A 15,343-nucleotide genomic window follows, 5' to 3' on the forward strand; every position below is an offset into this window, starting at 1 on the left:
TTCAGGCAGCTGGTTTCCAAGAAAAATGGAGAGCCAACAGAATCTAAAGGCACCTCTGCTACAAACAACTATTTAAAGCCGGAGGAATTTTACCCTCCAGTATCCCCTGAAGTGAATATTACTGTGATGGAGGACCACGCTGGTCCCAAGTCACGTCAGTTTGAGGCATTTGCTTCAGCCCCAGTAACGCCCAGAGCCACTGCTCTAAGAGCTGATGAAATCTGCAACCGTTTCCAAGCCGTCTGAGGGGAAATAATCTACTCCTCCAGTGCTCACACAGCATCAAAGTACAAAACAATGCACCAAATATGAAAGTTACCTAAAATATCCTGTGAAAGACGGACAGGATGGCGATGGAGTGGTTAGAACTGGTTTGAACCCCTGCTGGGGCCTTTCTCTGTGGAGTTGCATGTGTGGTTTTCCTCCAGGTACTCCGATTTCATCCTGCAGCCCAAGGACATCTATGCTAGGCTAGGTTCACTGATGATCCTAAACGGATTCATCACAGATGTGAAGAAAATAAAGTGATATGTGAACTTGTGACTCTGAAATATCTGACTATATGAACATGACGCAGGTTCAGATACACTTGTATTTAATTTTAACATGTTTTTATATATGTTTTTTCAGGACTGACTATGGCAGCAGTGATCTTTTGAAATGCAGATTTAGCTAAAAATGTCAATATTAAGTAGAGGATGGATCATCGGGTGTGCAGCTCAGAGTCTGCACTACCTCTAAACACCCCCTGAATATATCGGGCTCTGGCTGCTCGAGTCTTTCGTATTTTTATCTGTTTGAGCTCGTTTTTGCTCTCCGAGTGTTGAATCCACTTTGATGTGCTGTCTTTCTGAATATTTTATTGTGCGCACACTCAGCGGGGTGAGAGATTGAGTGGTGTGAATGTAGATGATAGTTAACTGCTACTTGAGCATTGTACATCTATTAATTAAGGGCTATGCAGGATTTCTGGATCTTTCTTTGTGTACAGGAGATATTAGACCATTAGTTTTGTGCCCAGAACTATGTAATTTGGTAAAACTGAAACTGAATTACTGAAGTTAGTTAGTCAAGCTGAGCATAATGAGACACATTAGGAGGTAAAGAGGTGTTAAAGGTTACGTCAGGCCTGATGAAGAACGGTTTTGTCTGTGAACCTTATTTTTTTATTGACTGCATTGCAAAATGCCAACCTGTTTTTCTTTTTGTTTTTTTTATCTGTAGTTCACAGGAAACACTATTAGATTTGACAGATACTTTCTTTTTCTTTTAGAAAACTAGTTGAGAGGAAAGACAAGCTGCTGTAGTTCTTTGTAAGTGCTTTACAGTTAAGTGAAGTTGTTGGCTTCTCTCCTGCCTGACTGAACTGGACCGGATCTGGGGAAGGAGTCATGTCTGAGTGTGCTGCCAACAAAAACAGCACTTATCTCAATTTCTTGGTTGCACTTTCGATTTGAGGCTGACTTGTGTGTACAGATGAGGAGGAAAACCTCCAAACATAACAAATGGAATTCGATGTTTTCATTTGACTATAAAATATGCTAATCTTTATGTAAAAAAAATAAATAAATAAAAAAAGCTATGCTGATGATTTCTGACAATATTTTCACGGACCGGCCTTTAAGTTGTTGCAGATAAATAATTTATGCATAACACACGGGAAAAGACCCAGGGAAACAGCGTTAACGATAAAAACGATTAAAAAAAATAACGATAAAAACTGGTAAACACCCTGAAAACTATACATTTCACACTCGAGCCTCAACTCTCGCGGCCCGGTATCAAACGACTCAGGGACCGGCCCGGGGGTTGGGGACCGCTGAATTTAATGACTCTGAAAGTGGTATGGTTGTTGGTGCCAGACAGCCTGGTGTGAATACTTCAGAAGGTTCTGATCTTCCCAGAGTTTCCCACATAAAGAAGAGAAAGTATCCAGTGCATCATGGGAAGCCTCTCAGCAGTCTAGGCCTATTATAGCATAACTAAGGGATGGTTCAGGATAAGCTGATCCAGCCTGTAACTATTGGAATCAGTTTTTTAAATAAAGGGAAGTTTTAAGACTAATCTTAAAAGCAGAGCGAGTGTCTGTCTTCTGAATTCAAACTGGGAGCTGGTTCCACAAAAGAGGTGCCTTAAAGCTTTATGCGCTGTCTCCCATTTTGCGTCTGAAAGCTCTAGGAACCACATGTAAGCCACCAGTCTGAGAGCGAAGTGTTTGGTCAGGATAATATGGTACTATGAGGTCTTTAAGATGGGATGGGGCCTTATTATTCAAGATTTTGTAGGCAAGAAAGATTTTAAGTTTAATAATTCGTGTCATATTGAAAAAAGATTGCACAAAGCCATCCAGATTTTAAAAAAATTATTTCTTCTTGCTGTTTATGTTACATAGACACAAGCAAATCCATGTGTAGTTGTGTATAAATCAATGAGACGATCAAATCCTACAGTAAGTATGACGCTGTATGCAGCACCTGGTCAGCTTAGCAAATTGGGGGAAACTGTAAACCTGTGTCACTTGTGTCATTTGTCTTTTTTAGAAGCAGCAACACCAACACATATACAAAATAAGGTATCTTAGCACTTAAAGGGGTAAGCTAATAACTACCAAGCTAGTAGGGGTGTAGTTAGTTTGTCTTACTTTCATCTGATGCTCTGCCAAGTGATCAAGTGCTGTCATATTTTATTTTAAAGACTAAAAGAAGGTAGAGCATGCTCAATCTTTTTTTCCCCTCAAATTTATTTGCAGTTAAAACAGAAGCAAGTGACAAAACTAAAATAACAAACTGCAAAAACAACAGTGAGATAAAACAAAGGATCAAGCATAGATGTGCTTCAAAGTTTCCCTGAATGAATAACTTGATATACATGTGGAGGTGCTGTCACTGAAACAAAAAACATGATTTTAGCTTCAGCAGATGAAAGATGGACACAGGCACTTTAGTCAGGATGGAGATGCTAAGCTACAGCAAGTTAATAAGAAATTTTACTCTATCTACAATGAAATAGAAAGTTCACAGAATGAGGCAATACTTTGTACATAAGGACCCGTGTGAGGACACTACTACTTGGTTCACATACTGCATATGTCAAGAGAAGGGGAACAAGTCGACGTTCCGAAGCTAAAGTACCAAGCCAACCTCTCTCACTTGGGACAGAGAGAAATGAAATGAAGCAAAGTAGTAAGAATGTGGTGTCCAATAGGTGACAGAGATAATATATGCAGATAACCAGAGAAGGACTCCGCTCTTAGTTATAATTTGAACCATAAACAGACTGCACAAGTCTTACAACCTGGAAATGAGTTGGTATGTTTTATTTCCACTTCACTTGCCTTAAAGTCAGTGCATTTTTTGTTTGTTTTTTTAAATGTATTATCTTATTTATTCTTTTTTAGATGTTCAAAAAAGGTCTGCGGTTAACAGATTTTCATACTTTGTTCAGTTAAGCTTTTCTTGAGTCGTCACCATCGAAGCCTTCATGGTTTCAAAAATCCAGTAAGACTCGTCCATCAAACAGCCCGTTCAACAAGTCTTTCATTGGCTTGTAAAAAATGTGCAAGGAGGTGACGGCCACCTGAGAATTTCTACGCTCTCGCATGCCCCATAACAGCCTAGTGGTGTGACGTTAAAGTTAGAAGCAACCTTGGTGAGGTTTGTTTATAGCAAGCGAGTCAAACATGGGTCCAACACACCCATTACATGTCAGGTGACAGTTCGATCAATAACAACTACATTTTTATCAATAAAACGTACTGCTGAGATACCAGCATGGATCAAAAGCAGTGAACTAAAATACTATCGTTAAAACTGATGGCTCATTAAAACAGTGGAACATTTACAGACTTCACATCTTTAGCAGGTCAGCTAATGTAATTTATCAGTGGCTCTCGACCACTGCAGGTCAAATTGCGCCATATGTGGCCCTTTAACTACAATGAGTTGAACACCCTTGGTTTGTGTCCTAACATTAACATTTTACAGCTCGCAACTGCTTATTCTTAAAGCACAAACATATCATGAATTTTTAAAGATCATCATTCTGTACAAAACGTACAGGTATTACAAAATTTTACTCCCCACTGAGCCTACTTCCTGGGAAAGTCTGAATCACGTTTTGGCTGAAGGAACCGGGGCAGTACGAACTTCTGGGCTGGCCTACAAAAACAAAAAGGCAATTCTTTTGTTGACATCAAAATCTGCAGCATCACTACACCTTCCTACATCGGAGTAATTAAGAAGAAATGCCAAAGAAACGTTTTCCTTTATTCCAGGAAATTAAATCCAAAGCATACATACTGTAGTGATATGCTGCAAAAGGCTTGCTACTTGAACTCTCACACAAACAGCTCTGCAGGCATATGACTGCCTCACAAGTTAACTAGATCAGACTCTACTGAGGAAATCTATGCAAGCTATCCTATATGGCATGGACATTATAAATATCAAAGGACCTAGAAACAGAAACATGTACTCCAAACATGGGATAAATAAGTACACTACCTGAGAGTAAAAACATCTGAATTGGCTGTTACCTTGAAACTTAACGTCTATGATCACCAGTGTTTACAGAAGCTTTGTGATTTAACTCTAAAGTGGGCTTCTCAACAGCAACTGATTTCTAAGGAAAAACTCTTTCAGTTTCTGTCAAAACTTTTGGGATTCATCAAACTTTAAGATAATATTTTATCCATGGTTACCTAAAAGACCTCAGCCTGCTAATATGAAGGCATTTTTTTGCCTTCCTCATGCCATTTATGGCCATGTAGTGGTACCATGACACTCAAGCTCCGATAGTAAGCGCCAACCCTACCCACAGAGCCACCCTCTTTGCTATTCCTGTAGTCTCTCAGATTTCTATGTCATGTCTGATTCAACTTGGCTTATTTTTTGGAGAATTCAGCTGCATCTCAGATTTTGCATCAGCAAAGTAAACTTGTTGACTGACCTGTTTCACAGGGTTTGAATATGATCATAGTTTTTTGTCTTGGAAAAGTCCTTAGGTGCATACCCTTGAGGTAAATTTATTTGTCAAAACATACATTAACATCAAATTTAAGTTCTGGCACCCAGCAGGAGCGTCACGATAGCTGACTGCCTGCTCAAGTTTTACAAATGACGATGGTAAACGTTTATTCTCAGAACCAGGTTGAGGTGTGTGAGTAAAATAAATAACCATAAATACTGGATGATTGGAAACTGACAAGCTAAAAGTGGTAAAAGAAATATTTCCAAGGCTGCTTCATTCCTATTCCAACATCATTTCTAAGTATCCAGAGCTGATGTGGTTTTCTACAAGCACCTTGAGACCAACTTCATGTCTGTTCAAGTGAGAGTAAACACATCAAACAGGAATTCAGTGAAGGAGTTTTGGGAAACACGGGCCTGGTCTTGGACTCACAGACAGTAGAATCATGTCACTGTTCTGCTATTTTCCACCAACTGATTCTTATAAAAAAAGATGACTTTGGCTTCTTGCACTCAGAGCAGTGACACATCCTTACTGCTGCCTCTAGTCCCTGACCTGTCCTCATTTCTTCTTCTGCACTTCCTGCAGGAGCTTCAAGGCGGCCGAGTTCTTTGGTTCCACTTTCAGCAGAGTGTTCAGATCGTCCACGCAGGCTCTGACGTCCTGCAGGGGAGAAGGCAAAAAGTTTCAGAGATTAAAAATGAAACAATGCTGACAAGGTCAGAGAAACTGAAAGTAAAAACACCTCAGTAGAACAGAGTCAGTGACCAATATCTGCATAAAAACAATCAACACAGTTCAGAACAATGCAATTTAATCCACAGTTGACGTATGTGCTTTCTCACAAGGTGAACTTGAACATTTTTAAAAACAAACCAGCTTGGAACTAACAAGTAAATAATAATGTCTCTTGCCCGCTGCCTTATAGTTTGCATATATTTTGCTATTTAGTTTTAAATTTTCATTCATCTGAGAAAACAACTCAATCAGTTTACTTTGAGAAGATCCCCTTGCCATTATTTTGATAGGACCTGAGCATCAACTGAACTTTCTGTTTCATGTTTCCCTGTGAACAGTCTGATCAGATTGCTGTTGTTGTGGCAGTCTCGACTGTCATCCTGTGACGGGTCAGGGTCTGATTCCACCACGTTGGACTGCATCAGGCAACAGTAGTCCTTGTTCTGTTCTGGACATCTATTTGGAAGTCTTGAGGCTCACAGACCAGATTCAGAGCAGAACAAGGACGACTGCCTTTGGGTTCAGTCAAAGACAGTAGAGGATGAGGAAGAAGTTGATAACTATCCCATTACTTTTTGTCACAAAGCATATGTGCTTTATTATTTATTTATATATTCACAAATTCAATCTATTTCTATGGGAAACACTAAACATGGGTAAACAAGTGACACTAATCACATAATGAAGGCTCTCTTGTGTTTAAATACACCTCTGTTTAGCTACCATTTAATATTAAAACGGGATTACAGTCACACTTATGACTGTAAGTGTGACTGTAATCCCACATGACAAAATAAATGTTCAAACTGATTTTTTTCTAAATTCCATCTCAAAGTAGATCAAGATACAAAACGTCACCCAGCAAAAAAACGAGTCATTTCCTTTAGTACTTTGTGACAATGAAAAAAAATGCCGTCCAAAACGATGAAAAAACGAGTTCCTCTCTGCACAACCAGCTGAATGATTTAAAGCCCACAACTAAGACAGGAACAGCTGGTACTAGGTGGTTAGCATTGACTGAGCTTTAAAAAAAAAAAAAAGAGTGAACGAGTGACTAGTGCCCTAGTCTGGGTAACCGGTAGACAATGCCTTCTTGTTTCTTCTCTATCTGAAATAACTACTATTTTTATTCACGTCTTTAGGTGACCTGATCTTGAACCCAGCTGAGATAGTGCTAGCTATGATCAATGATGTAGTATTGAGATTCACAATCACAGGAAAAGAAGAACATGAATAAAGAAAATACATGATAAATCTTTGTTTATTTTGCACCCCCGCCCCCTCTTTTTGTTTTCTTGCGCTAGCAGGTTATCTGTTACTCAAGGCAATGGAAGAGGAGACACTGATAATTGGATGTCTAGATAAAAATCACGTTGAACAATATGAGGTGGAAATGAAGAATCGACTCTCTTCGTGTCTTTTTGACAACTCAAACCTCCAAACACTGACTTGAGCTTTTCACTGCATGTAGCTGTGAGTGCCGAGCTTACTGTCTCCTCTGTGTGTTTTGACTACTAATGAGGAGAGACTGTCAGGGGAAACGCTGGTAATTATCAAGGCAGGAAATGCTTTTTATTTTGTCGCTTAGCTTGAAAACCTGCAGACACTTTTGAAACTAACGTCTGATTGCGCTGTGTGGGAATCAGAAGCTGGAGCGCGGTGATGAAGACTCGTGCTCTTACCTTGAGTTCCTTGTGAGCCTGAGCCCTCCTGTAGAGAGCCTTGACATTGTTGCTGTCAATCACCAGCGCCTCGTCACAGTCTCTGATGGCGTCTCTGTACTGCTTCACTGACAGGTAGCACAGCGCCCTAATCACACAACACACAGTAAACCACATTTAAAACATCTGGGCGCATCTTTATTTATTTGAAGGTCCAGTCAAACAATAATGTTGCCATGATGTATTAATTATCAATCTAAAATGCTTCACTACATGTATAACACTCTGTGATCAGAGCACTCCAAAATGGATGAATCTGAATTTGTATTTATTTTCAGGTTCTTCAAGATTATTCATTTTTTTGTCTAAGCTTTTATTTGACTGACACACCTAAAACTTTACCTTTAAATGCTTTCTAGCCTCTTCATTTGTTCATTTGTTACTGAAATATTTTTAAATGTGAACTCCATTTCAACGAACTCTTTAAATAATATCCAGCTAAAGTGTTTTTTGTTTACTTTTTAATTTATATTTATCTTAGTCCAGGGCCATCATGTGATTCAGACTGATTCTTTACCATTCATTGTCAGAAATCCACATTAAGGATCCTCCAAAGAAAATATAACAAGCTAAGGGGCCGAATTCATGTCACAGTGCGGCAGAGAAATAGAGTCCCGGCATTTCTTTAATATTTTTTTTTGTGTTTGTTATTGTTTTCTAGTGCTACTGTGTTATGTTTACTCATGTCAAAAAGTCAGGAAAGACTTAAGTGTAAAGTAATATCTGTGTACTGAGCTAATGATTTTAGCATTTTTGTCCAGTCACGCAGAAAAACATGACTCATCTACTGTGCAACAGCAGTTAGTCCATATAAGCTACAGCTTGCAAATTTCCATCAGCCACTAAAAAACAGGCTTAATAGGCAATGGGCATTACACAGAAACTGCCCAACATAGTACAAATGCCTCCTGATTAAATAAAGCAACTGAATATTAAAGCAGAGAAAAGTTATCAAAACAAAAATCTTAAAATGTATATTATGAATACCATGTCATCTTTAAAGTTTTCATAGGTATGCAAATCCCTTTAACACAGTTTCAACGATATTGAAATCATCCACCTTTGTGAACATATTACTATTCTTATATAGTCAGGTTTTTTATAACTGCCAAAGCTATATTTAGCTAAATCTGTAGGAGTCTTTATTTTATAAACAAACAAAAACAGGACCAAATAATATATGATGGTTGATATATTCGTTGGAGCAATATTAAATACAACACTGCAGAGACACAGATGTTGATGATCAAGGCTCACCGGTTGGTGTAGGTGGTGACTTCTGTAGGGTTGTGTTTGAGGCTCTGGCTGTACTTCTCTATGGCCTTCTTGTGCTCTCCTTTCTTCACCAGGGCATTGCCTTCTTCTTTTAAGGCCTGAGCTTTCTTTATCTCTTTATCACTGGGAGCTGAGGAGAAGGTAAGGAAAAGGTGGGGGGCATAAAAAAGAGAGTTTGAATATGATAATGCTGCTCCGTCTCTAAGTAACTTTTAAAAAAATCCAATGAATGGTTATGTTTTCATGAAGCTGGTCAACTCTTTGACACTAACAAGGAACTCAGTCAATTCAAATCAATAACATAATTTTAAATAACATAATTTTTCATAAATCTATGTACCAGGTTTTTTTGTTTGCGTTGTGCCATTCTGCTGAGGTGTTGGACTTTGTTGGGTGACATTGCCTGCAGACTTTTGGGCAAGTTTTTCCTTCACAGACAGAGGAACTGTGGGAATGGGAGGAAGCTTTTCTCTCCATGACGGACCGTCTGTCTCTGTGAGTGCCTTTGTCATCCTGAGAAACAGTACAACAGTGACAAGAATGTGAACAGAGAAGAAGCTGAAAAACAAACTTTTTGTGCTTCTGTCCACAAGTTCAGGTTCTGTTCTTGAACTATGGAACCAAGGAGTCAACACTTTTACTTTTAGAGATACTGTGAAGACACTTCTGTTAATGTATTTACAAATACTCATGTGTAGGTCTAATGTCAGGTCTGTGTATTTTCATTATGGTTTCATAATCTCTTTCTTGGGGACGGGGGATTACAGAACAGTGTTTAAAACCTACAACAGACCAAGAAGATGCATAAACCATCTGTTTTTTTAAACCTCCTAAAACAGATATTTCTGTACTGATATTTCTGCAAAACTGTAAATTGTAAAGTGTAAACTGGTTAGATTTGTTTATTTCGATCTGGAAAATCAAACTCGGAAACAACTGTGATTGGTCTACTTGGCAGTAACATGCCATACAAACACAATATGTTGATATTGTTCACAGTGCGATTGGAAAGGCTCATATTAAGGTACTGCAGCTATAGAAACTCAGAGATGGTGAATATTATATTGTAAGCTAAAATATAACCATCACTCAGCTAGCTAACAGACAACATACCTGTTGGTGCCATCGTGAGCTGCTGCTATGTTGCAGTCAATCTGTAGAGCAGTTTTGTAGTCTACGTAAGCTTGCCTATAACGCTCCAGAGCTTCGGAGGCAGCAGCACGACGAAGCAGAGACTTCACATTGAACTGGGATAACTCCAGAGACCTGAAAGAAAACATGTTAAAATCATAATTTAGATAATATTTTGATAATGAACAGGCTGAAAATGGACGTATCGTCATTAAAAATTTAACAATAAGTTTAATGGACAAAACTACAGAAGTCAATATACAGAACAGAACAAAACATTGCTTTTATTTCATGTACTTGAGCGTCTCCCTTATGTTACATTACCAAAGGTTGGATGTTCTCACACAATCAAACACCCCAAATAAGAAAATCAGGGTGTAAGATCTGAGGAAAGAAAGATGCATGAAATCCAAATTGCAACATCACACTCACATATTGCAGTCTTTCACACATTCCCCACAGTTGCCATCCTTCAGGTAGCTGGCTGCACGGTTTGAATACAAAATGGACAAATCCTCTGGATTCCTTTTACCTTAACAGGAAGAAAACGATGTGTTTAAGAGCAGATCGTCAAACAACAAATAACCCTATTAATCTGAAGACATGTGCAACTGTTAGAAAGAAAACATTCATTAAATGACCAGAAAACACAAATCACACAACACAGCATTGTAGTGTTGTCAAGCACATTGTAAAATATTTTTAAGTCTTAAGTCTCTACTTATTGCAACATGGCATCAATTCTCAAAAACTGCTTTGCTGTTCCCTGATGCTACAATAGCCATGTTAGAAACTGCGACTAGCGAGGAAGATGAGGGATTTGATACAATTTAATGTTGCACTCAATTCTTATAGCATTTTGCCTGTACTGTAATACTAAATACTAATTGCAGTACTAATTGCACTTATGTGTGCAGCTCTGCACACATAAGTGGAGGAAGCAGATAGAGAGACTACCTAGACTGAGTATATTCACTTGGGATGTCAGTGTACACACACTGATTTTCCCCAAAGAGGTTTTAGTCAGAGCCAATGGAAAGGAAGAAGAAAATAAAAGAGCACTGGTTTTACATTCATATGGGTTTCATTTTATTGTTTAAGACCTTTTTTACTAAATATCTTCTGCTGCTCCCTTATTCACAAGGGGTCACCAGAGCAGGTAGCTTTGCATATTTGTTTTGGCAGAGTTTTATGCCAAAAGCCCTTCCTAATATAAACCCACAAGCAAACTGTCTCTTGCCAGCGCAATAGCGCAAACTCTGCAGTATTGCACTATGGAGCCACTAGGACAATTTTTTGTATGTCAGTTTAAAAAAGAAGAAGAAGAAAAATGTAGGGATGGGAATTAAGAACCAGTAATAGGTTCCCAATAATTCAATTCCTTGGAATTGTTGGTCTGCTTGCCTATCGATCCTGCTTATCTGTGTGCTGGAGGAGGAAAATAGCGGTTCAGTCTACAGCATGTACTTATTTTTATTGCACAAAAGGATGAGAGTGCAAACTACATCCAACACAGAAACAACTGCATTATGTTGCTAATACAACTTTGGCCCTTTGCAAGCATACTAACACTAAGCTAGCCAAGGACCCAGAGTGATGTTAAAGCTGAGTAAATACCAACCCCTGAACTCAAACCCTGAACTTCAACAGGTAAAAAACGGATGAGCAGTCAGGCTGCAGCCTCCGTTTCTACTTCTATTTTTATGGAGAAACACAAAAGTAATGTAATGTTTCTACAGTAGAATCATAATCACTGTGAAGTAGGGCTGCCACGATTTGTCGACTAGTCACGATTACGTCGACTATCAAAATCGTCGACGACTGATTTAATAGTCGATGCGTCGTTTGAAGCTTTGTAAGATCACAAAAGACGCAGGAATAAGTGGCAGGATTTAAGAGTGTAATAACGGACTGAAACAGAAGATGGCAGCATTGCATGTACAAGGATGTCAGCTACCGTTAAACCCCGAAGAAGAAGAAGCAGCTGTGTCCCAGCGCAGTTTCCAACAATGGCGGCAGCTAGTTAGTTTTAATGTTACTCTTATTATTCTTTCTGGGTCACAAAATAAACGTTTAACATATTTTCAGGCGAGAATGTAGCTGTGTAAACCTCAAATATCGGCTCAGTTTATCAGGACACCACATATTTTCAAAAGCGCTCCGACGTTTTCGGAGACATCTGTTACCCACTAGCTCGTTAGCGAGCCGGGGGCTAGGCTCACTAGCGCCGTGAGAACACCGGACTCCCCGCAAATCGTTTTCAAACCCACCGCCGTCTTTCGCTACTCAGGTTAAATATATATGAGTCACTTAGATAACTTAAAATGTTATTGTTTGGCTTTTTTTTTTTTAGTATTTTATTTGTTCCTGAGTAAATCAGTTTGTCTGAGATTAAAGTTATAGTTTTTACACAGCTGAATAAACGTCAAGCAGACAACTGATTATCAGAAGTGTGAGATGCTCCAGAATATACTCCAGTGTCCTGTTATATTTTAGATAGCAAGGAGTTTATTAAACTTCACCGAAACAATCTGCAAATTTCATTAAAATTTAATAAACTATCATCTTGTCTTTATTTTTAGTTAGCACATACCTTAAACACTTAAAGCTGTAAGCTAATGATAGTTATATAAGAGCAGATGCTGCTGGTGCCAATGGATGATGATCTGATTAGTCGACTAATCGCAAAAATAATCGGTGACTAGTCGACTATCAAAATAATCGTTTGTGGCAGCCCTACTGTGAAGTCTTCTTGTGCTAGTTTTCATCTTTGCTTTGTGTTCATAACTGAATACTAAGAGAAAGACTGTATGTGTGTCAGCATTAGGATTGGGGTTTTTGTTGAGGAACAGGAATGTGCCAGTAGGTTTATACTGTTAACTGGTAACTATCAGGTCATTTTACAGTAGTGAAATGTTAAAGTAATGAAGGTTATGAGCAAAGAATACTTCACTACTTCCTCTTGGGAGTAGTGAAGTACTACATTACAAAGTACTGCATTTCTTTTAAGAAAAGTGTTCTGTGTAATATATCTTTTGAGTAACAACCTCAATACTGATCAACAAAGAGGGGAAATACCTCCAGCATGCACACACATTTGACCACCACATGCAATTAATCTGCATGAATTTAATGTTTTTGGATATGCTGCTTAATGATGGTGGTGAGTCTCAAAGGAGCCAGTGAGAACCGAATGAGAAGACAACATGAACCTCTAATGGAATTGGAACCACTAAATTGATCAATTTCCATCCCTAGGAAAATGCAGATTTATATCAAATAAGGTCACAGGAACATAAAACGTACTTCACACTCATTTCTCGGTGAAGTGTATGCACGCTCAGGTTATAATACTTACTGTTCTTCTCCAGCGCTTTGATTGCCTGGCTGTAGAGATTTGTGGCCTCGCCATATTGGCCTGTCTTGAAACATTCATTGCCAGCTTGTTTCAGCTCAGCCCAGGACTTGGACTTCTGTTTTGGTGGCATGTCTTCTTGCTGGCTCCTACCTAGAATGATACAGTAATGGTTGGTTTATATGTGGATTAAAACATCAGACAATTCAAATGTAACTGAAATGACTCATCAATAAAATACTGGATTTCTATTCATACAAAGGAATAATGTGGACCTCGCCACCTCTGTGTGGTGGCTGAATGAGGCACGTGTTTCTACAACAATTTTGTAAAGAAAGAAATTGATATATTAGTTGTTACACACAGCTTTGTTTATGTGTCAGTCAAGAGAAGCTTGTATCTATATTTTTTGTCAAAGATGCTTCTTCATTGTTTTTTTATTTTTATTTTGTTACTGTATTCACCAGTGTTGGTCTGAAACGGACAATTAACCTGAAAAATGTGTGAAATTATTTTGACAATTAGTTCATCATTTTTTAAGTAAAACTAGAGGGAAAAAAATACTTTTTTAGAGATTTTAGTTTCTCAAAGAGGATTTTCTCCATTCAAAACTAGACAATTGTCTTCGGCTTTTGTTTTGTGCTGTAGAGAAACTGAAACAAAATGTCACAACAAGCCATATACTGAAAGTAATCACTACTTATAAAGTATATATTTTATCATCACTTCAATATAAAAAATTGTACCATAAGCACACCATGAGACTGCCTGATTAACACTAAATCACAAGAGTAATTTTAATTACCAACACTATATAGTCACATTCAGATGCAGGCAATTTTAGATTGACTAACAAGAATATATATCAAATAGCTTTGCTTAGTGCACAGAGGCTTATTTTTGTTTGAGGCCACTGGCAGGGCTGTAAATTAAAGAATTTTCCAAATCTGGAATTAATATAAAATATCTTGTCTAATCTTAAAAAAAAATTTCAATTAGTTACACTGTACAACAATTAAACAATTAAGTTGAAGTCATTTTTTTCTTGCAGTGGTGCTTTATGTTCTCTTCCACATGCCTTTACTTTTTAACCAATTAATTAATTAACATGGTGTCCACAAAAATGTATAGAGTGAAATCCTGCACCCAGCTCTGACATATAACATATGTCATATGACATATAACCACAAACCAATAAAAATACTTTCCACTTTCAGCTTCTGTAGCCTTACTACAACAACAATAATAATAATAATAATAATAATAATAATACTGAGATTTGATGGCAGCTAATAGTTTGCACTCACATATACCACAGGCTTAACTTAAATCAGTTAAACCTCAGGTTAAAAACCCCACACCAAATTAACAAACCTGCTCATCTAACTGTAAGCTAATCTGGTACCTAGCCGCTAACAGTTACACAGTCATATTCTGTTCATGACATTTTCTCCAAACCATTACTTAAATCCTACTTTCAAAAAGAGCCACAACTGAATCTTGTTTCCTCGAGATTTTGCTTAAAAACGCGTCTTACTCCCACTCTTTCTATGCGTTAACTCGCTAGCTAAGTAATGCTAACTCGTGTGGGTTTTGAATGGTGTTTTATGGCAGCTAACATAGCGTAGCATAGCTTTGCTACTATTAGCATGTCTTACCGGCTGCTCAGTCTGAGAGATCACAACGAGGAAGTTCCCCTCTTCACAAACTATCTGTTGCCCTTATGAACGTTGCTAATAATGGCATTACTCAGTGCATGTATGTTGTCCCGGTGGCTGAGACCCACACTCTGCCTGGGTAGAGTTTAGTACAGGGGGAGGTATATGGAACTTGCCGGCAGTCTCTAGTAACTTCTCAGTTTGCGATATCGGTTTCGCTTCGTTTTAACGTTGTGTTCAAGTACTGTGGTCAGTGTAGGACTTTCACCTGCATGGCGCGCCCTCTGGTGACCATCTGATCAAAGTGTGTTCAGAGACCAGAAACCACAAATGACTCACTGGTTGAGTTTTCAGCAGTAATCGCCACAATAATTTTAACTTTATAAGATAATACATGCAGATTTTTTTATATATGCTTCAGCTTTTGATCGCGAAGCTATAATAAAGCGCAGCTCGTTTTACTTTCGTGGTGAAAAGTCCTTTGCACTATCCTTTCT

At 38.3% G+C, this 15,343-nt stretch overlaps 1 protein-coding gene across 2 annotated transcripts; it reads right to left on the minus strand.

Moving 5' to 3' along the window:
* Window positions 1–3,298: 3,298 nt before the first annotated feature.
* On the minus strand, window positions 3,299–15,082 carry tomm34 (translocase of outer mitochondrial membrane 34). 2 transcript variants are annotated; one of them, XM_082534853.1, is made up of 8 exons: window positions 14,847–15,081; window positions 13,192–13,341; window positions 10,266–10,365; window positions 9,816–9,968; window positions 9,043–9,215; window positions 8,685–8,832; window positions 7,389–7,515; window positions 3,299–5,631 (listed from the first exon to the last, which is right to left on the minus strand). In XM_082534853.1, exons 2-8 carry the CDS (start codon window positions 13,319–13,321, stop codon window positions 5,530–5,532), a joined length of 933 nt encoding a protein of 310 aa, XP_082390979.1. In that variant the 5' UTR covers window positions 13,322–13,341; window positions 14,847–15,081; the 3' UTR covers window positions 3,299–5,529. The 2 variants fall into 2 exon arrangements, with proteins under 2 accessions (XP_082390979.1, XP_082390978.1); XM_082534852.1 differs by lacking the exon at window positions 3,299–5,631 and having other exon boundaries at window positions 7,248–7,515; window positions 14,847–15,082.
* Window positions 15,083–15,343: the final 261 nt, after the last annotated feature.

The sequence above is a fragment of the Aulonocara stuartgranti genome (assembly GCF_965226115.1).
Source record: "Aulonocara stuartgranti genome assembly, chromosome: 5".
NCBI classification, from domain to species: Eukaryota; Metazoa; Chordata; class Actinopteri; order Cichliformes; family Cichlidae; genus Aulonocara; species Aulonocara stuartgranti.

Bases quoted from the DNA above. Each gene is read 5' to 3' on its own strand.
- tomm34 (XM_082534852.1), bottom strand. From the start codon at position 13,321: ATGCCACCAAAACAGAAGTCCAAGTCCTGGGCTGAGCTGAAACAAGCT. The intron at 9,969-10,265 runs GTGAGTGTGATG...GTTTTCTTTCAG, and splicing joins TGTGTGAAAGACTGCAATAT to GTCTCTGGAGTTATCCCAGT. The intron at 8,833-9,042 runs GTACATAGATTT...CCTTCTCCTCAG, and splicing joins AACGCAAACAAAAAAACCTG to CTCCCAGTGATAAAGAGATA.